This window comes from Oryctolagus cuniculus, chromosome 1, assembly GCF_964237555.1.
Source record: "Oryctolagus cuniculus chromosome 1, mOryCun1.1, whole genome shotgun sequence".
Lineage (NCBI taxonomy): Eukaryota > Metazoa > Chordata > Mammalia > Lagomorpha > Leporidae > Oryctolagus > Oryctolagus cuniculus.
In genome coordinates this window covers 80,948,986-80,971,599 of record NC_091432.1, presented here as the reverse complement: position 1 = coordinate 80,971,599, position 22,614 = coordinate 80,948,986, and the positions used below count along the sequence as shown (strand labels likewise).

The 22,614-nt window shown below is 41.2% G+C and overlaps 1 protein-coding gene across 1 annotated transcript; it reads left to right on the top strand.

The window, feature by feature from the left end:
* Positions 1-887: 887 nt before the first annotated feature.
* Positions 888-6,959, top strand: LOC100357973 (tripartite motif-containing protein 43-like). Its single transcript, XM_002724027.4, has 6 exons — positions 888-1,428; positions 2,335-2,430; positions 3,181-3,411; positions 4,085-4,107; positions 4,565-4,662; positions 6,025-6,959. Exons 1-6 carry the CDS (start codon positions 1,018-1,020, stop codon positions 6,516-6,518), a joined length of 1,353 nt encoding a protein of 450 aa, XP_002724073.3. The 5' UTR covers positions 888-1,017; the 3' UTR covers positions 6,519-6,959.
* Positions 6,960-22,614: the final 15,655 nt, after the last annotated feature.

Here is a 22,614-nt window from a genome sequence, read left to right as displayed (position 1 = left end):
TGAACCAGCAGATGGAAGATCTCTCCCCCTCTCTCTGAAGGACCACATATTAGGAAAATACATAGTTAAAACCACGGTCTATTTTCTGGTGCTCATTGTGATAATAGATTTAGTACTGTGAAGTGGTGCTTGGTATTAGTTTTACAAACTTAGAAATATAGCTATGGGGCTGGTACTGTAGCACAGTGGGTTAATGCTCTGGTCTGCAGCACCAGCAATCCTTATGGGTGCCGGTTCAAGTCTTTGCTGCTCCACCTTCAATCCAGCTCTCTGCTATGGCCTGGGAAAGCAGCAGAAGATGGCCCAAATCCTTGAGCCCTGGCACCCATGTGGGAGACCCAGAAAAAGCTCCTGGCTCCTAGCTTCAGATCAGCTCAGCTGTAGCTATTGTGGTTATTTGGGTAGTGAACCAGCAGATGGAAGACCTCTCTCTTTATAGTTCTACCTCTCTCTGTAACTCTTCCTTCCTTCCTTCCTTCCTTCCTTCCTTCCTTCCTTCCTTTCTTTCTTTCTCTTTTTCTCTTTTTTTTTCTTTCTCTCTCTCTTTCTCTCTCTTTCTTTCCTTCCTTCTAGATTTTTATTTATTTATTTGAAAGTCAGAGTTACAGAGAAAGAGAGAAAGAAAAAGTGGTCTTCCATCTGCTGGTTCACTCCCCGGTTGGCTGCAACAGCTGGACTGTGCCAGCCCCTATAATTGACTTTCAGAGCATGCAGAGACCACTCTATAAGTCAGAATTGGGTCAAAGTCTCAAGCTCAGAACATTTGGATGAAAGTCCACCTCAACAAAACGGAATTTCTTTTTAATCTGAGAGACAAGGGTAGGATGTATGGTGCCTACTCTTAGGCAAAATCAGACCTGAGAGCTCTCTGTATATCAAGTTTCGCTCTTCCCCATGCAAAATTCAAACCCTTTGACATCACACAAACTAATGACTGAACAAGCACCTGTTTCAGATTTTCCTTTGGTCTCTGTGTAACAAAGTAGAATAAACTTTGAATTCATTTCCCTTAGGAAAATGGACTCAGGCTTCCCACACATCTTACAAAAAGAACTCTCTTGCTTCATCTGCCTAAACTTCATGATGGACCCGGTCACCATCAGCTGTGGGCACAGCTTTTGTAGGCCCTGTGTCTGCCTTACCTGGGAAGAAGCCCAAATTCCTGCCCGCTGTCCAATATGCAGGGAACCTTCACGACAGGAAGATTTCAAAACCAATATTCATTTGAAGAACCTAGTTTCCATTGCCAGACAAGCTAGTCTCCAGCAGTTCTTCGACTCTGAGGAGGGCATGTGTGGGACCCATAAGAAGATGAAGAAGATATTCTGTGAAGAGAACCAGAGCCTGCTCTGTGTGCACTGCTCTGATTCCCCCGAGCATGAGGCTCACAGACACCGCTCCATTAGTGTGGCTGCTGAGGACTACAGGGTAAGTGATGCTTCTGGGAGCACTTCGAGTGCTGGAGGACGGCAGGCTCAACTCGTAATGAAAATGAAGTTCGTGACGAGGATTAACTCACTCTTCTCTGAATGCCAGGTTCTGTTCTAGATAACAACAAAGAAATCAAAATACAAATGTGTTTACAGATGGATATTTAGCCTCATGGTTAAGACACCCACATCCCATATTTGAGTACCTGATTCAATACCTTGCGCTGTCTCTTAATTCCAGCATTCTGCTAATATGACCATGGGAAGCAGCAGTAAAGGCTCAATTAGTGGGGTCCCTCTAACCCAAGTGGCAACATGGATGGAATTCCTGGCTTCTAGCTTCTGTCACACTTATGCCTATCTGTGTTGGAGATCTAGGCTTTGAAGCAGTGAACAGGAATACTCTTTATCCCTCATTGCCTCTTAAAAAATTTTTTTTAAATTGAATATTGTTGCTAGAGTCAGCTGGGGGACAGACACTCAATTGTCATTATAATATTTTGGTAAAACACAATGGTCAAGATCAGAGAAGAGTATTAGGCTACTAAAGCAAGTTCCAAAAGATTCAATAGTATTTACGAATCCTCCTGAAATAAATAGGATCATATGCTTCGGAATAACAGGGGAAAAGCATTAGTAGATCCAAATTCTGATGTAAGATGCCATATTAAATATTAACATTGCTTTTTTATCAACTTATTTGTGAACATACTTGCATTACATTTTGTGCATCTGTAGTTTGAAATATAACATTGACAATTACAAAGGCAAAAAGGGAGGTATTATGATCCTTTTACTTTCACTAATGTTCTTTTCTCTAAAAGTAGTTGATTTTCTCCCTTATTATGGGTCCCAAATACAAGTCTGCTTGCTTCTCTGGTGTTCAAATTCAATTCTTTCACAGGAGGAGCTGGTAAAGAAAATGAGACTCTTATGGGAAAAGATCCAAGAAAATAAGAAAAATCTGAATGAGGAGAGCAGAATAATCACCCAGTGGATGGTGAGTACTGAGTATGCCTCAGAGGCAACCTGAGACAGATCTGTTAGAAACTTGGACATTCATCAAAGAGCTAAAAGTTTCTCAGGGAAGATTTTATGATGATCTGGTGGTGAGTACCCTGCTGATCAGATAGAATGGTGGAGCTATGCAGTAGAAAGGTTTCATACTTAAAAATTATTAAAAAGAACTTCAAAATATATACTTATTTTTTTTAATTTGAAATACAGAGATCATCAATTCCTTGTTCACTCCTCAAATGCTGACAACAACTGGAGTTCCCTGGGTTATGACAAAACCAGGAGCCCAAAACTCAATCTGGATTCTCCACATGGGTGGCAGGAACCAAAGTAATTGGATCATTACCTTCTGCCTCCCAAGATGGTCATTAGCAGGAAGCTGGAGCCCAAAGTGTAACTTGCTTGAATTTCAACCCAGGCACTTGATAGAAGATGTAGGTGTCTACCTCTTCCTCCTAAAGATTTTTTCACTAGTGCAGAGATCTGAATGTTGCATATAATTACTTATGGATAAACGATAAATCTGAACAACTTGCACACAGTCTATCAGACCTGAGAGAATATATTTTAAAGAAATTATCAATGAACTTATGGCCTATGAGAGGTGAAGGACATCAACTTATGTACATAGCTTATTGGCAGAAGTTTTGTGTAAAAGTGAATATATGAGTTTCAAATGGAGACAGATGAAGTCGTCCTGGTTATGTGACTGGGGAAATCTTTGTCCCTGCAGTGGTATGTGTCTCTGCACAAACAGATTATCAGGGCATCTTATAAAATGCTGCATCCAGTTCCCCATGAAGATGAAAGACGACACACTCAGACACTTATAAAGGAACGGAATAAGATTTTCCAACAGCTTAAGAAAAGCAAAGCCAAAATGATTCTAAAGAAGAAACAGCTAAGAAAAATGTGCAAAGAACTGATGAAAATGTACCATCAACCAGATGGGGAGCTGCTCCAGGTAAGAAATGAGGACATGCATGAGGAGAATTATACTATCTCAAGCCCGTATCTTTGACTACATTATTCAGTACCATATGTGTATCTGTGCCCACTAAATAGTATATATATTAATCAGTATTATTTAGGTGGGGAAATATCTCAAGTGTAAATAACATAGACACCCAATAACTCCTGTTCCCCCTGTGAACAAACACGCTATCCAAAATTGTTACAGTAGATTCCCTCGGGAATATTTTCTTCTGAGATTTGCCTTTTGTATGTCATTTCTTTAGAGATATAAAGAATTATTTTTCCCAGAAAAGCCATATTAGCCTCCAGTTGGGCAATTCAGAGACATTTGGAAGAAGTCATTATTTCCCCTTTCAGTCTGAATGTCCTTAGTTGCAGTTGCCTTTAACATGAAGCATGTTACCCTTTGGAAACAAGCTGTGGGGCTGGGGATTTGGGGCAATGCAGTCAGAATTTCTCTCTCATTGCAGAGTCTGAATTCATTACAACTTGATTGTGTCAATATAGTGGGAGGGGATTTTCTTTGTATTTGAAAAAGGAAACAAATTTATGAGGGTGGTTGGGATGATTGTGGTTGGTAGTTTGCCAGACTCAAGGCCTGGATAGGTAGGCAGAATAGCCCTCTTCTAATGAGATCTAAGCTTTTCTGTTTCTCTTGGCAGGATTTGGGAGACATGTTAACAAGGTATGCTTATCCTCAATATAAATTAGGGCACTATTAGAATTATGAGAGAGACCAAGCTGTTACCAACAAAGTAAAGACAGTGTTAGCAAAGATACGCCACCTTTTGTGTTTGTTTTACTGAATATATTTCCTTTGCCAAAAATAAGCCTTTCTGTGGCAGAGGGATATGTATAGCTGTTTCTAGAAGAAAGCTACCCATGCTTTTAGATTTCAACTTACAGCCATACTATAATGCAGGGAGTAGATTTTTCAGCCGGAAAATGAAGGAAGTAGGAAAAGGAAGAAAGTGAAGATTCCCTGAAAATGGCACAAGCTCAGTTCATCAGTGTGGTTTTACACTACAATATCAGAAAACGGATTTGATGTGGACTTTTAAGTTCTGTGATTAAATGTTTTATTAAACATTCTGATGAATTATTGAGTATGTGAAACATCAATTTCTTATTCTTTCTTCTAGGTGTGAGTCACTACAGCAGCCTGTGCCCCAGCCTGTGAACCCAGAGCTCAAGGCTCAACCTGTCACTGGGCTGATAGACAGGCTCAGGCACTTCCAAGGTGAGTGTCAGCTCTTCGGAGAGATTACTATACAATGCTTCTCAAAAATGTCATCTGTGAGCAATCTTTGCCTCTTAATCTTTCATCCAGGGGATGAAAGAGGGGAACAGTCTATTAGTAGGCATTTATAATTGTATTTGGTAGTGTAATTCTCATGATATTGGGAGAAAAAAATGAAAGCTGGCATAATGGTAAACATTAATTAGTCCTAACCAAAAAAATCTTTTGAGGAAAGGAAACTCAAAAGAGGGTTCCTTGAGCCATGGAACATGATAATAGGCAATGTCACTTGGTCATCAACTCAAACTAATGGAATGTAAATCAAAGAATTTCAGTTTCAATGTCATTACTTATGTCAATAGGACCATTATTTTATATTTAAAAATATGGCCTTCAATTTTCTCAGCAGTTGAATTAGCAACATACATGAGATTAATTTAAAAATACATGAATAAACATAAATAAACATAGAAAATCCTTTAGGTACAAACATAATAAAGTAAGTTGTTGGTTCATGAGGTAATACATAGAACTCCATAGCACACCTAAAGCTGGAGGGCTATTTAGTAGAAGAAGGAAGACTGGAGCAGCTGCACCAAGGTGTGTGAGGCAGAAAACTCTCAGTGGGGTCCATTACTCAGAAGTTATATTTATACTTTCTTAAACACAAATTTTCTTGTTTAACGGGCATATCAAAAAATCCGTGATAAAGTGATTGCCATTTTCAGGTCTGAGATGTTAGTTTTCACCTGAGAAGAGGTAGAGGAAACTCGGATCTGTAGTGGAGCAGCCGGCCCTCGAACCAGCGCAAATATTGGATGCTGGAGCTTCAGGCCAAGGCATTAACCCATTTAGCCACAGCGCTGGCCCCAACTTCTTGCTTTTTTAAAAAATATATATATTTTATTTATTTGAAAGAGTTAGAGAATTAGAGAGAGAGAGAGAGAGAGAGAGAGAGGTCTTTTTCATCCACTGGCTCACTCCCTAAATGACCACAATGGCCAGAACTGAGCAGATCTGAAGCCAGGAGACAGGAGCTTCTTCCAGGTCTCCCACGTGGGTGCAGGGGCCCAAGGACCAGGGCCATCCTCCACTGCCTTCCCAGGTGCATTATCAGGGAGTTGGATTGGAAGTGGAGCAGCCAGGACTTGAATAGGTGCCCATATTGGATGGCTGCCCTTCAGGCCAGGGTTTTAACTCATTGTGCCACAGTGCCAGCCCCTACTGGTTGGTTTTTAATTTGTTATATTTCCAGAGTTATCCCACTAATCTTCATTTCTTATAATTCTCTAGGTAGACTCTGTTATCTCAAAGAAAAGTTTAGGACTGATTGTGACTGGAATATTATGTTCTTTCCAACAGTGGAAATTTCCTTCGATAATGAAATAACCAATTATGTCATGCTCCTTGGCCATGTGAGAAGGTTAATGTTTGGACAGGACAATCAAGACACATCTCCACATTCTGATGACATCTCTGACTATTTTGCTGCCTGGGGAGACCAGAACTTCACCTCTGGGAAACATTACTGGGAGCTGGAAGTGAATGACTCTTGGGACTGGGCTCTAGGAGTCTGCAAGGATTCCAGCATCAGGAAGAAGGGCACACTGATTGGATCTGAGGACATATTTCTTCTTCTGTGTATGAAGGAGGATAATCATTACAGAATCTTAACCACTTCCCCAATGTTTCCTCACTATGTAGAGAAACCTATGAGCAGAGTTGGTGTGTTTCTTGATTTTGAAAATGGAAGTGTGAGTTTTGTGAATGTTGCTAAAAGTTCCTTCATATGGAGGTACCCTGCCGGCTCCTTCAATTTCCCTGTCAGGCCCCTTTTTTTCACTGGCTGTACATGATCAGGGGTCATTCTGGGACCTGGCTGGATGCCTGAGATCACCATATCTGAAGAAGTCCTTCTCAAGTGAAATAAACAGTATCATACTTCACTGTCTTAAGTTTTTTTCTACTTTATAATTGTAACTTCATTTTATGTTATTAAATATGAAGACAATGTGAATGCAAAATTCAATGGTTTGAATTTTATTAATTAAATCATGTTTTATTATTCATTATCCAGAACATATGCTGTGGTTGCCTACTGCTTTCTGAGCTTGTAGTGGTTGAAATACACATGGATGTGTGACTCCAAAGTAAGTTCTACAGGAGCACAATTTGCACATCTGGACCAGATCTGGTTACCTGCAGTGCAATGTCAATTTAAAGTCTTCTTGGTCCTATAAATATTGCTCCTTGGTTCACCCTCAGTAGAAAAAGCAGCCCACATCCTTTAGAGAGAATTCTCCCTGAGCCAAAAGAATTTAGCCTGCCCAAAAGAGCTAGTACTTTTCATTTATGGTATATGAGTCAAAACTTGAAGGAAATGACTGTTCTGTAGTCAATGCAGTATTTCCAGCAGGCAGCATAATGGTTAGATTGTAAGGAGAATTATCAAATACTTGAATGATAAAACTAATGGATGAGATAATTATCTTATCTGAAAGAAGAGTTTTGCTATTTAAGAGAGTCATTTTCGGTTAATGTTTCAAATTTCAGAGATTGAGGTTGACTTGTAAACTTATTGAAATAAGTGAGCTTCCTTAAATCTTGATCCATGCTTCATTGTTTTTGAAGTATTCTCACATGTTGGGGGAGTCAAAGAGTACCAGGGCTCTAATAGTGTGTCATATAGAAGTGAATGTGTGTGTTAGTCAACATTCTCATACATTACTTTAAATCATCCCGTGGCAGATGAGATGGAAGGACAGAAGAGGTGGCATGTACCAATGTCATTTCACTAGTCCAAGTGATCAATTTCAGTTCATAATCGATCACACTGATAGGTCTAAGAGTCAAAGGGATCACACAAATAAGACTAGTGTCTGTTGATACTAGCTGATAGAATAAAAAAGGGAGAGAACAATCCATCATGGGAAGCAGGATACACAGCAGACTCATAGAATGGCAGATGTCCTAAATAGCACTCTGGCCTCAGAATCAGCCCTCAAGCCATTCAGATATGGCTGAAGAGCCCATGAGAGTATTTTAGGCATGGAAAGCCAAGACACCCTGGAAAAAAAAAAAAAAAAAGAAGACCTAAATGGAAGATCTCTGCGAGTGAGATCCCAGTGGAAAGACCGGGTCATCAAAGAAGGAGGTACCTTTCTCTGAAGGGAGGAGAGAACTTCCACTTTGACTATGATCCTGTCAGAATAAGATCGAAGTGGGCGAACTCAAAAGGCTTCCATAGCCTTGGCAACTCATGACTAGAGCCTAGGGAGATTACTGATGCCATAAACAAGAGTGTCAAATTGTTAAGTCAACAACAGGAGTCACTGTGTACTTCTCATGTGGGATCTGTCCTTAGTGTGTTGTCCAAGGTGAACTAATGCCATAACTAGTACTGAAACAGTATTTTACACTTTGTGTTTCTGTGTGGGTGCAAACTGATGAAATCTTTACTTAATACATACTAAATCGATCTTCTGTATATAAAGATAATTGAAAATGAATCTTGATGTGAATGGAATGGGAGAGGGAGCAGGAGATGGGAGGGGTGTGAGGGGGAGGGAAGCCATTGTAATCCATTAACTGTACTTTGGAAATTTATATTTATTAAATAAAAAATTCTAAAAAAAATTTTAAAAAAAGAAAAAAAAGAAATGCAGACATGATTTCCTACAGTCATCCCAATACCCGATCAAACACTAATTCATTGATTTTTTGTTTTAACTGTTCTGTTGTCACCCTTCAGTGTATGTTCACCAATGCATTTCCACCAGAACATAGTGCAAAACATAGTAAGTTCTTTTCAATGAAAAAAAAAATGTCTAAAGTTTGTTAGACATTGCTGTTGGCCATTCATGCGAATGAGTGTGAGCTATGGCTGTGAAGAAGTCACTTACATCTTCTTTGCCACAATTTCATCATTCACTAATCCTAGTCACAGTTTAAAGAGTTTACATTTATTAGATACACCATGAAGCTTACATAAAACTGCCTTCTATATACTTTATGTTTTAAAAGATTTATTTATTTTATTTGAAGGGCAGAGTTAGAGGCAGAGGCAGAGAGACAGAGTGGTCTTCCATCTGTTGGTTCACTCTCCAGATGGCTGCAACAGCCAGAGCTGCACCAATCCGAAGCCAGGAGCCAGGAGCTAGGAGCTTCTTCTGGGTCTTCCATGTGGGTGCAGGGACCCAAGGTCTTGGGCCATCTTCTACTCCTTTCCCAAGCCATAGCAGAGAGGTGGATCAGAAATGGAGCAGTGGGGACTCTAATCAGCCCATATGGGATGCCAACACTGCAGGTGGCCACTTTACCTGCTATGCCACAGCACCGGCTCTGCAGTCTATATACTTTAAATATAAAATACCTATATCCAATAGTTACCATGAAGAAATTGAGCCTGTCTAGTTTTTTAAATTTACCAGAGATAGAGAGTGCTGTAATGAACTGATTTACTCCTCAAAGCCCACAGTGGCTAGGGGCCCAAAAACAAAGCCAGGAATTCATTCTAGGTCTCCTATGTGGGCAGCATAAATTCCATTACTAGAGATATCACCACTTCCTCTAAGTGTCACCATTAGCAGGAACCTAGAATCAGAGTTCAGAGCTGGGCTTTCCACACAGATCCTGTGATATGGCATGCAAGCACTTTATTTAGTGAGATAACTGCTAAGCAAAGCAACAGCCACTAACAAGAGTAGTTTGAGGGGCTGGCACTGTGGTGTAGTAGATTAAACTTCCACCTGGGGCACTAGCATCCCATATGGGCACAGGTTCAAGTCCCAGCTGCTCCACTCCCAATCCTACTTTCTGCTAATGCCTGGAAAAATGGTAGCAGATGGCCCAAGTACTTGATCCCGTATAGCCATGTGGAAAACCTTGAAGAAACTCCTGACTTTGGATTAGCCCATCTCTGGTCATTGCAGCCATTTGGGGAGTAAACCAGGGGATGGAATACCTTGCCCTCTGTCTCTCCCTCTCTTTGTAAATCTGCCCCTCAGATTAATAAATAAAGTTTCTTATTAAAAAAAGAGTAATTTGAGCCCTTTGAGATTATATATCCAACATGGGTGCTCTTATCTGTGTGATATGCTCTCTCTGCTGAAATGGTATAGATAATGCAGCAACCCGCTAATGATTGTTGACAATCTGATTGCCCAGTCCAAGTAAAGTGTTTATCCTGGGTCCAGTGCTATGGAGAAGTAGGTAAAGCTGTGGCCTGCAGTGCCGGCATTCCTTATGAGAACTGGTTCAAGTCCTGGCTGCTCCGCTACTGAACCTAATGGCCGCCATGGCCGGAGCTGCACCAATCCGAAGCCAGGAGCCAGGTACTTCCTTCCGGTCTCCCATGCAGGTGCAGGGACCCAAGCACTTGGGCCATCCTCCTCTGCCTTCCCAGGCCACAGCAGAGAGCTGGACTGGAAGAGGAGCAACTGGGACTTGTACCCGACATCCCAACCGGGACTAGAACCCAGGGTGCCAGCGCTGCAGGTGGAAGATTAGCCAAGTGAGCCATGGCACCAGCCTAGATTCTTAATCACTGAGCTAAATGCCCATGCCAAAAAATAAAAACACAAATGGTCAGATTTCAACAAATTTACTTAAATGATGTAACTGCCATTCACTTGCAATTCATAAATCAAGTAGCTTTGCTGAATATGGCAGAACAGTTGTTTTCTGTAATGTAGCTTGCACAGGAACAGGAAAACAGCATAACAAAATATGTCACCTGGTAAACATCAGATTGCTTTTCTTAGGAAATCATAGTGGGCTTCCTTATTTGGCCGGTTACAACTGACCTGTTTGGACATTTGACTGTTTTCTCTCTCTCTCTCTCTCTCTCTCTCTGTCAGTTTTTTCTGTCTTTCAGAAAATCAAGCAAACACCTAAGTTTTGGGTTACTCCCTAAGTAGATTGCTGTAACACTTATTTAACAGATGGGATAATTTTTTTTTTTTTGCTTTCAGACTTTTATTTAATGAATATAAATTTCCAAAGTACAGCTTATGGATTACAATGGCTCCCCCCCCACACAACTTCCCTCCCACCCGCAACCCTCCCCTTTCCCACTCCCTCTCCCCTTCCATTCACATCAAGATTCATTTTCAATTCTCTTTATATACAGAAGATCAGTTTAGCATACATTAAGTAAAGATTTCAACAGTTTGCTCCCACACAGAAACATAAAGTGAAAAACACTGTTTGAGTACTAGTTATAGCATTAGATCTCAATGTACAGCAGCACACTAAGGACAAAGATCCTACATGAGGAGTAAGTGCACAGTGACTCCTGTTGTTGACTTAACAAATTGACACTCTTGTTTATGGCATCAGTAATCAACCTAGGCTCTTGTCATGAGCTGCCAAGGCTATGGAAGCCCCCTGAATTCACTGATTCTGATCATATTTAGACAAGGCCATGGTCAAAGTGGAAGTTCTCTCCTCCCTTCAGAGAAAGGTACCTCCTTCTTTGATGAACCATTCTTTCCACTGGGATCTCACTCGCAGAGATCTTTCATTTAGGTTTTTTTTTTCCCCAGAGTGTCTTGGCTTTCCATGACTAAAATAGTCTCATGGGCTTTTCAGCCGGATCCGCATGCCTTAAGGGGTGATTCTGAGGCCAGAATGCTGTTTAGGACATCTGCCATTCTATGGGTCTGCTGTGTATCTCACTTCCCATGTTGGATCATTCTCTCCCTTTTTTATTCTTCAGCTAGTATTTGCAGACACTAGTTTTGTTTATGTGATCCCTTTGGCTCTTAGTCCTATCATTATGATCAATTGTGAACAGAAATTGATCACTGGAACTAGTGAGATGGCATTGGTACATGCCACCTTGATGGGATTGAATTGGAATCCCCTGGTATGTTTCTAACTCTACCATTTGAGGTAAGTCAGCTTGAGCATGTCCTGAATTGCATATCTCTTCCCTCTCTTATTCCTACTCTTACATTTAACAGCGATCATTTTTCAGTTAAGTTTCAGCACTTAAGAAGAATTGTGTATTGATTACAGTATTCAACCAAAGGTATTAAGTAGAACAAACAAAAAAAAATACTAAGAGGGATAACATATCAAGTTGCTCATCAACAGTCAGGGTGAGGGCTGATCAAGTCACCGTTTCTCATAGTGTTCAATTCACTTTAACTGTCTAAAATTTCCATGGTAAGATGGAATTTCCCCCAATTTTTTCATTTATTTATTTGAGTGGTGGAAAGAGAGAAGGAGTGCTTCCATCAGCTAGTACACCCTTAAGTGCCTGCAATTTTCCCCACTGTGGCAGCAACAAAGAGCCAGAAAATGAAATCCACATCCCCTAAGTGGGTGGCAAAGACCCAATTACTTGAACCTTCAGCACTGCCTTCTACATAATTGGGATGCTCGAATCAAGCGTAAGAAGCCAAGTATGCAACACAGGGACCATACTGTAGGACAAGAAGTTTTAACCAGATTGTTAACCACAGGGCCAAATACCTGCCACTAACTTTGTTAGCTATCTTACCTTTCCTTCAAAAGCCAAAGGTGGTGCTAGCATTGCAGAACAAAGCGTTAAGCCACCACTGACAATGCTGGTATCCCAATGAGTGCTGGATCGAGGGACTGCTCCACTCCTGATATAGCTCTCTGCTAAGGCACCTGGGAAAGCAGCAAAATAATACCCAAGTTCTTGGACCCCTGATACCCAGCTGAGAGGATTGGGTGGAGTCCCAGGCTATTGGCTTCAACCTAGCCAGCCCTGACCATTGCTGCTGTTTGGAGAGTGAACCAGTAGGTGGTAGACTTTTTCTCTCTCTCTCTCTGTAACTTTGCCTTATGCAAATTAATAAATGTTTTTTAAAAATAAAAACCTAGAGGCCAATGGACTACAGTATAATGAACTTTCAGATTATGTACAGGACTCAACTGGAAGAATATCTTTTTTTATATGGGATGTTTCATCATTATTTTATTTAATACAAGTAAAAAGAAAATATATTTGTGAAAAATAAGCAGAACATTTAGAGTAAGCTGCAAGTGGAGGGAAATATATTTTTGATGTGCCAAGAGATCAAGGGCAATTGTTTCCTTCAATTCAGTCTTGCAAAAAGTAAGGGACAGCGACAGATTTGAAAGCATTCCCTGGGGCAGGTATTTGTTTCAGAAATTAAGATCGTGCTTGGAACACCCACATCCCATGTCAGAGTACCTGGTTCAAGTCTTGACTTCTCCACTTCTGATGCAACTTCCAGCTGATGCACAGTTGAGGAAGCAGCAGGTAATGGCTTGAAAACTTGGGTGTCTGCCACTCACATAAGGACCCAGACTGAGTTCCAGGCTCCTGGCTATGGACTGGCACAGCCCTGGCTGCTGCAGGCATTTGGGAAGTGAACCAGAAGGTAGAAGATCTCTCCATCTCCATCTCTCTCTCTCTCTCTCTCTCTCGGCCTCTGTGTGTGTGTGTCTGTCTCTAATTGTCTCTCTGTCTTTAAATAAAAATAAAAATAAATAAACAAAAGTTATAAGGAAAGCAAGTGTTCCCTAAGCCACCCACTGAGCCTCAACCAAGAACTGTGAGCACTGTTGGCTTAAAACCTAAAGCACATTTCTGAGTTAACCGTATGCTACTGTATTCTAGCAGAGAATCCCTAGAAGGCAGGCTTGAAAACAAAGTCACAGTCATCTCAGGATATCAGGAGACTGTGCCCATGCACTGCCTCAGGAGTCACCAGAGGGGAGGATCATGAGCTGTCAGTCCATGTCAGAATGTGAGACTGACTTGTAAACTCCAAACAGGGACAACAGGCTCCACACTGCACATGCTGAATGATAAAGGCTAACGATGGAACTAGCTATGAGGACTTAGGCACAACCTTTGAAATGCAGATTAACATACATATAAATAAATAGATAGGATATGGCTTAGTGTTAGCTGGATTTATAGTAAAGCTTTCCATTATGAATATTTCTATCTCAGAAGCCAACAGCACATCTTCACCTGAAAGTCGCACTTCTTTTTCTTACAAAGAAATCTCTACATTTTTCAGTTAATATGCTAGTTTTCTAAGCACTTTTCTTCCCTCCTTATCCTTCTCCCAAAAAAATCCAGAAGAAATGGTAATAAAACATAAACTATGTTGCTTTTGGAATGATGGACTTATGCACAGTATCTGATAATATGCTAAAGGAATTTTATTTCACACAGTCTCTTCCAGAAGCCAAGCAGGGCAGTAGTGACAGCAGCCAGGGGCTGAGGCTTCCCTAAACAGACCCTGAGCACAGGCACAGAGTGCTGGGACTGCAGGGTTGTAGAGGGGGAAGCAGAGGAAGGAGTTGGGGACCACACCCAAGCCCTGGGGGTTAATGCAGGCAGACATCAGGTAGGATGTGCTGCCCTGGCTGCTGGTCGCATCCTTCAAGGGCCTGGGTCTCCAGGACACAGGCAGCCTCATCATCCCCCACAGGTTCTGCAGTCCTGGAGGACAAGAGGCCGCTGCACCTCTCAACTTGCTCCTCCTTCCTGCCAGGAGTCAGAAAATGATAGGAACCGGCAACACCGACAACACACGACTCTCCCCTCTCCTCCTCACCTCCAAAGCCCTCCTCCCTGTTTTCTTCCCATCTCTGTCTCTGCCTTTCCTCCTCACACTGCAGCCGGTTTTGAGTCCAGTTTAGTTGTTTAGTTCTTGCAGAACAAAGTAAACTGAGAGGCAGTGAGGGAAAGGGAGCGAGCCAGGCTCCTTCATCCCTGTGCACCGCCAGCTCTGACATCCCTGCTCCTCTGCCTTCGGGTCCTCACTCTGGCATCCTTTCTGGACTTGGCAGTAATTGTAGCCTCCTTACTAATAACTTATTCTTAAAGTGCTCGAATTCAAGAGTGTGTTTCTAGGGCACCCACAATACAATGTCATTTTCCTCCCCCCTCCAAACCTCCGCCCCCACCCCCCTGTCATTACCTCCAGGTCACTGGTCACAACCTTCTTTCGCCAGGGAGAGCAATTGCCTCTGACCTGAGACCACGGGCTGACTGAAATGATACCAGGATAACAGGGAACAGGTGCTGAGAACACAGCCAATTTCCCTCTCCACCCAAGTGACAGACTGGGATCTGGAGCCCTGCTGACTCAGCCACAGATACATTTCTTCTGACATTTGATAGCCGACTCAGAAGCACCACTTCAGTAGACCTACCGGAGCTGGAACTGGGAGAAAATCACAAGAAACAGAGTGCAGATCCCGCCTGGCTCAATGCACGCTTTTCCCTTTCCTTGCTCTCAGCCTGGGGTAGAAGTGCCCAGGACTTTGCTGGGCCAGCCATGCTGAGCAGATTAGCAGTGCTCCAAAGGCTACCAGTAGCTTGCACCTGCTACCGCTGGGGGCCAGCATAGGGGCACGGAGCTGAATGTCAGATGAGAAGGAGCCCAGCTCTCAACCAGTCCAAGGCTCCTCTCACCCTGCCCCTTGGAGTCTGCACTAAGAGGGACTTGCTCTGGGCAAGGACTCCCTCTGTGCAAGGATTCTCCCAGGAACTCACCGCTGAGAAGGGGCAGACTCCGCAGAAGCAAGGGCAGAACACTGCAGAACGAGGAACCGGCCTGGGACAACCCAGATAGCCTAAAAAAAAAAAAATCAGAACCTATAGACCCCACAGACTTTCAGCCCCAGAGTTTGGAAAGGCTCCCAGAGGGACATCTCCGACAGTGTCCTGCTCTGTGGTGACACCTGACCACTGCCTGCCACTGTCCAGCCTCTCATGGAGCCCCCAGGATTTCTTACAATCCTCCACAAGGCCCTCTTGTTTAACATGCAGAAATCCTTTCCAGTATCCAATCCATCAAAGGCTTTCCACAGACTCTCCAGTGACAAAGTCCTTGAAAGAGGGAGTTGCACTGCACCACAAAGTTCCTGGGTCCTCTGTCTACTGGCCTCACCCACGTGTGATCACATTGCAGGTGCAGCTTTGATGAAAACCGAATTTCTGGCACAAGCCATGTATCTTTTTTTGGTAATGTTTCAAGACATCGAGAGAGAGGATGGAAGGGAGGGAGGAGGAAGGGAAAACCATTACACTCACAGAATTGTGTCTATGAATTATATTGAATATGTTCAATGAAAAAACTAAAAATAAATAAATAAAAATAAGATATTGACATAAATGAGTATATGGGGGAGAGAGAGAAGCAAAGAAAAAGAGAGAGAGTGAGGGAAAGAAAGAAAGAAAGAAAGAAAGAAAGAAAGAAAGAAAGAAAGAAAGAAAGAAAGAAAGAAAGAAAGGAAGGAAGGAAGGAAGGAAGGAAGGAAGGAAGGAAGGAAGGAAGGAAGGAAGGAAGGAAGGAAGGAGAAGAGAAGAGAAGAGGGAATATACCTTCTATCCACTGATTCATGCCCCAAAAGGCTGAGATAGCCAGGGCTAAGCCAGGCAGAAGCCAGGAGCCAGGATCTCCATCCTGGACTCCCACATGGGTGGTGGCAGGGATCCAAGTTCTTGAGCCATTATCAGCTGTCTTCTCACACACAAGCAGGAAGCTGGATAGGAAACAGAGTAGATGGGACTTCAGCTGGCACTGGGATACAGAATGCCAGCACTCCAAGCCTCCTCTGCCTCCCCATCTACCTCTGGAGCTAAGTAGCAGGATGCCAGACGCAGGAGCAGAATCTCACCTCCCTCTTAAACTTGGCTGCTGTCTGTCCTGAGTGTCCTGCTGGGGACACCTGATCTAGATGTCAGCTGTACGACTCACTCACATGGTGACTGCTTGATCTGAGAACCAGTTCTGTCCTTAGAGACTCAATAATGTCCCATCCCTTGATGGTTACATTTACTTAATTATTTTTCAAAGAGACTTCATAAAGATAAATAAGATCTATCTGACTTATATTTAAAATACCTAACAAAAATAATAAAGTGAAATACATATACTCGTAGCTATACAAAGATAAAATAAAACAGGCAATAAAATACAATTAACTTTTTCACACTTCAGACCAGAACTACAAGACGTGGAAGAAGACACTGAAATTGTTTTTAAAACAGGCCACATCATCTTTAAAAGAAGACTACCACTTCTATTGTATTTTTCTTTACTTTTAAAAAATGAGACATCATATACTCTGGTTAAGCAAGCAAACACCAACTTTCTTGTGGGTAAATGTTTTTGAAATTTTTTTAATGTATTTTGAAAGACAGAGTTACAGAGAGAGGAAGAGAGAGAGAGGTCTTCCATCCACTGTTGCACTCCCCAATTGGCCGCAATAGCCAGAGCTGTGCCAATCCAAAGCCAGGAGCCAAGAGCTTCTTCCAGGTCCCCGACACAGGTGCAGAGGCCCAAAGACATGGGAAATCTTTCACTGCTATCCTAGGCCACAGCAGAGAGCTGGATTGGAAGAGGAGCATCCAGGACTAGAACTGGCACCAATATGGGATGCCAGTGCTTCAGGCCAGGGTGTTAACCCACTGTGCCACAGCGCCAGCCCCTTGTGGCTAAATTTTATCCCAGTGTCTTAAAGGGTCAAATTTCTATGTAAAGCCAGTTTGAGGTATTATCATTTTCCCTAGAGGTCTAGAAAAAGTAGTTTATTTTGTTCTACAAGAACTAACAAAAGCAAATAAGGGCCAGACAGATTATCATCATGTTTGAACTGAAGGATAATTTGTGGCTCATCCACAAACACTACCCACTATCTCCAGCTGCAGTCAGTGCCAGCCCCTTCAGAGCTTTGCACTAACATTTGAGTGGTCTGATCTTAGCATAGTGGCAAGCCCCTAGGACAACAATGTTGAAAAGTCTGGGTCACAATCCAGGTCAATTTCACTTCTCAACCCTGAGAATCTGCTGTAGCTTCCTTGGAGGCAAAAGCGAGGGCCTCAACCTTAGCGGTGAAAAGTGGGCAAAAGTTCCTGCTGCTGCTGCTTTGCTGGGTGGTTCTCCTCCAAACTAGGCTCTGGAAAGTTTGGTTTACCCCCACCTTATGGTGAATGTAGAAGCCCAGTGGGAAATTGCTCATCTAAAGGGAGCATTTACTTTGGTTTTCTGGAACTCCACGAAATAATATTTACATTAACTTTCTGGCCATAGTCACATAAAGGAAATCTTGTGAATCTAACTACCTACCTACCTTCCCCCCTATTTTCCCTGTAACAGTTGTGCCACTGGATATGAATCATTGCAAACACTTTTAATGCAAGATTTGTATCTCTATTATCTTTGAGCCCAGATATGTATCACAATAAAACCTAGAAATTCTACTGAACACCTTTTTTATAGTTATATCACGAGCATGTTAACTATAATTGAAAATGAATTTTGATGCGAATGGAATGGGAGAGGGACAAGAGAAGGGAGGGTTGTGAGTGGGAGGGAAGTTATGGGGGGGGGGAATCCACGGTAATCCATAAGCTGTACTTTGGAAATTTATATTTACAAAATAAAAGTTAAAAAAAAGTGCATGTTAACGAGATTTTCAGCAAAACCGATACACAAACACCTTCCTTCCTTCCTTCCTTCCTTCCTTCCTTCCTTCCTTCCTTCCTTCCTTCCTTCCTTTTGCATATTCTTCCGCATATAAAGGAGAACATGAAGTATTTGTCTTTCTGTGTCTGGCTTATTTCTCTCAATATCATGTCCTCCAGTTGTGTAAATATAGCTTTGTGAAATTTTGTTTTATACCTTTGTCAAACCAGTGATTTTAGAATTTTACACTATTATAGTTTTAATGATCATGTTGATAATTTACTCTGTATGGGTGGAATGGTCATTTTTTGTTCAATTATTGTTTATAGTCATTGTCTATATTCCCACTCAACTAGGGTCTTTCTGCTTTTTAATTGTTAAACTTCTTACTCAGGGAAGTATTAAGCCCTTTTACTGTAATGTAAATTAAAAATATATTATCTCAAAAACTAAAAAAAAAAAAAAAAACAGGAGGAGGTAGGGAGAGGAAGGAGAGAAAGGGAGAAGGGAACATCATTATGTTCATAGAATTGTATTTACACAGCATACCTAATCCATTAAAACCTAATTAAAATTTTTATTTTTTTCATCAGTGTTTGATAATATTATGGTAGATATCTTTCACTTATTTGGTTAAATTTTTTTTCCTAAATAGTTTTGTTGCTATTGTGAATGAGATTTCCTTCTGGATATCTCTTTTAGTGAGTTCATAAAAAAGCTACTTGTTTTTGTATGTTTATTTTGTAGCCTACAACTTTAATGGATTGATTCATTAGTTCTAACAGCTTCTTGCTGGAGTTCTTAAGTTTTCCCGTGTTCAGCATCATGTAATCTGAAAATGTGGATATTTTAACTCCTTCCTTCCTAATTTTGGTGTCTTTTATTTCTCCTCCTGTTGCAATTGATTTCTCAACAATATTGCAGTGGATTCATTTCTGAGAGGAGGAGCGTGGTGAGGGCAAGTGGCGCGGAGTCACCACACAGACCCCGGGAGTCAGGTGAAAGTGGGCTTGGGACAAGCACCCCACAGACTCGTTTATTTCATTTAGTACAAAAGCTTATATAGTTAAGACCAGCCAATCCGGTCAAGGGGCGGTCTATTCCCCAACCTATCACAGCCTGTTGCCAGGCAGTTTTCAAAGCCATCCAATCATAGCCTGTTGCCAGGCAGGCTCCATTGCCAGGTGGGTTTCAAAGCCATTCCTGAGTAACTGACGCTCGCTTGCCAGTGGCCATCATGGCACGGCCTTCTCATTCCACCACATCCTCCCTAACTGCTCTTGCTAATACTTCCAGTACTATATTGACAAAGAGTGATGAAAGTGGACTTTCCTGTTCCAGATCTTCAGGGAAGTACTTTTAGCTTTTCCCATTCAGTAGTATAGTGACTGCTGATCTGTCATGTAAAGCCTTCGTAATTCTGAGGTAAGTTCCTTCTGCACCCAATCTGGGCAGAGTTTTACCATGAAAGGACGCTGAATCTTACCAAATGATTTCTTCATGTCTATTAAGATGACCATATGTGTTTTGTTCTTCATTCTGTTGAGGACATTAATGACATTTTTTGATGTGTGAATGTTGAACCACCCTTGCATTTCTGGGATAAATACAACTTGATTCTGATGTCTGCAATCAATAGAGTGAAGAGATATCAGCAGAAGGGGAAAAACTATTTGCAAGCTACCAACCTGAAAAAGGATTATTGTCTAGAATGTATCAGCAACTCAAGAATAACAAAAGCCTAATCCAATTAAGAAATGGGCAGAGGCTGGTGCTGTGGCCTAATGGGTAAAGCTGCTGCATGCAGACATCCCATTATAGGTACCAGTTTGAGCACCAGCTGTTCCATTTCCAATCCAGCTCCCTGCTAGTTCAGCTGGGAACGCAGCAGAAGATGGCCCAAGTGCTTGAGCTGCTGCCACCTATGTGGGAAACCTGGGTGAAGGGCCTGGCTCCTGGGCATTTGGGCAGTGAACCAGCAGATGGAAGAGCTCTCTCGCTCTCTCGTGCTCTCTCTCTCTCTGCTGCTGCTGCTGCTTCTCCTCTCCTTCTCTGTTCATCTGACTTTCAAATAAATAAATAAATCTTGAAGAAATTGGGCAATAGACAGTTCTCAGAAGGCATACAAATAGTCAACAAATACATGAAAAATGCTCAATATCACTAGCTATCCAGTAAATCCAAGTCTAAATCACAGTGAGATAGCACTTCATCCTTGTCAGAAGGGCTATTAACCAAAGGACACTAACAAATGCTGGCAAGGATGTGGAGAATGGTGAACTCTTATCTATTGGTGGGAATGTAAATTAGTAAAGCCACTTTGAAAAACAGTATGGAGATTTCTTTAGAAACTAGAAATAGATTTGCCATATGATCCAGCAATCCCATTACTGAGTGGGATTTGATACATATTGTACCCCAGAGATAACCTGCACCACCATGTTTATAGCAGCATTGTTCACAATAGCCAAAATCAGGAAGCACCAATGTGTCCATCATCACATGAATGGATAAAGAAAACAATAGAATATTATTCAGCTCTTAAAAAGAATGCAGTGCTACCTTTTGCATCCACACAGATGTTACTGGAGTATATCATGCTGAGTGAAGTAAGCTGAACACTGAAAGATGAATACCACATGTTCTCCCTTATATGTTGGAACTAAAATTTAAAAATAACACATGAAACCAAAAAGTAAATGCCTGTGTGATTGGTACTGCTGTAAATAGTTTCTGCAAACTTTGTTTTATATTTTTATCAAGCCAGTGGTTAAGAATGATATACTTAAGGCCGGCGCTGCAGCTCACTAGGCTAATCCTCTGCCTGCGGCATGGCACCCCGGGTTCTAGTCCTGGTTGGGGGGCCGATTTCTGTCCTGGTGGCTCCTCTTCCCATCCAGCTCTCTGCTGTGGCCCGGGCAGGCAGTGGAGGATGGCCCAAGTGCTTGGGCCCTGCATTTGCATGGGAGACCAGGAGGAAGCATCTGGCTCCTGACTTCCAATCTGCGCAGTGCGCTGGCCATAGTAGCCATTTGAGGGGTGAACCAATGGAAAAAGGAGGACATTTCTTTCTTACTGTCTCTCTCTCTCTCACTGTCTAACTCTGCCTGACCAAAAAAAACCAAAACAAAACAAAACAAAAAAACATAAAACAGAATCATACAATTCTATAGATTTAATGATCTGTGATTATTTTGAAATATACTGCATGAGTGACATGAACATCTTTTCATTTGGTTATTGTTTATAGCCCTTACATCTATTCCTATTAAACTATGGTGTTTTTACTTTTCCCTTGTTGAACACTTTTTTTAGTGGCACATTAAGCCCTGGACTATAATTTAAATTAAAAATGTTTTCTCAAAAAATGAAAAAGAAAGAAGGAAAGAGGGAACTATCATAGTTTCAGAAATGTATCCATGAACCACATGGAAGCTGTTCTCTTTATATTAATATCGCAATATCATGAGAGTTGATTTGAATTGTGTTATAATAATTATCATGCATTTACTGCAAACTTGAGAATCTAAAGTATTAATAATTTTATTTAAAAATAAAAAGTAAATGAAAGTTTTATAAAGCATAAAGTTACCAGAGAACCCAGGAATTCCCTCCCTCAGTATCATCCTAAGGTAAATGAAAGCACATGTATTTGCAAAGACTTGAACTGAAATATGCATAATAGCATCACTTATACAAGCTCAAAACTAAATATCCCTCAACTGTTAAATAGATCATCAAAATGTAGTATAATCATACACTGAAAAACTGAACAGCAAAATGAATAAATAATTAGTGATATACTCATACATTTCACAACATGGATCAACTCACAAACATTATGCTGAGTTAAAAGGAAACAGGAAAGGTTGCATGTGGTATGGTTCCATGTATATGGAAGGTCCAGAGGTACAGGTACCTCTGTAGAGATAGGTAGTGGATGCCCTGGACTATGGTAGCATAAGAGATTTATTGTATGTAACAGCATAAAACAACCTTTGGGCATAATGAAATTGTTCCCAAACTGGATTTGGTAATAATTATAAAACTAAATAAATGTACTGGATGTCATTGAGCTATACATTTAGTATGGGTGAATTAGTTGCTGTATGACTAATATTTCAGTAAATCTGCTAAAAATAAAATGCTTTTCAAAAGGAAGAAAATTGGGGGATTAACATTATCTGTATTCAAAGTGTACAGTGATGAAGACAGCATAGTATTAGTGCAAGGCAAGATATAGGAATATGCACAACAGAACAAAATAGACAACACATATAAGATCAATTGATTTTTGACAAAGGTGTCAAGATCATTCAAAGAAGTGATGAATAATCTTTCTAGCAAATATTGTTTAAATATTTGGAATTTATACCCAAAATTGAACCTCAAACCCATATTACACACATAACAAAAATAAACTCAAAATCGATCATTAGTCTGAATGTAAACTTTATATTATTAAACTTCTGGAAATAATCATAGAAAAAATTCAGTGACTTTGTGTTTTACAAATATT

Coding starts and splice junctions, on each gene's coding strand:
- LOC100357973 (XM_002724027.4), top strand. CDS start 1,018: ATGGACTCAGGCTTCCCACACATCTTACAAAAAGAACTCTCTTGCTTC. Junction 1,429..2,334: donor TGGCTGCTGAGGACTACAGG/GTAAGTGATGCT, acceptor ATTCTTTCACAG/GAGGAGCTGGTAAAGAAAAT. Junction 2,431..3,180: donor GAATAATCACCCAGTGGATG/GTGAGTACTGAG, acceptor TTGTCCCTGCAG/TGGTATGTGTCTCTGCACAA.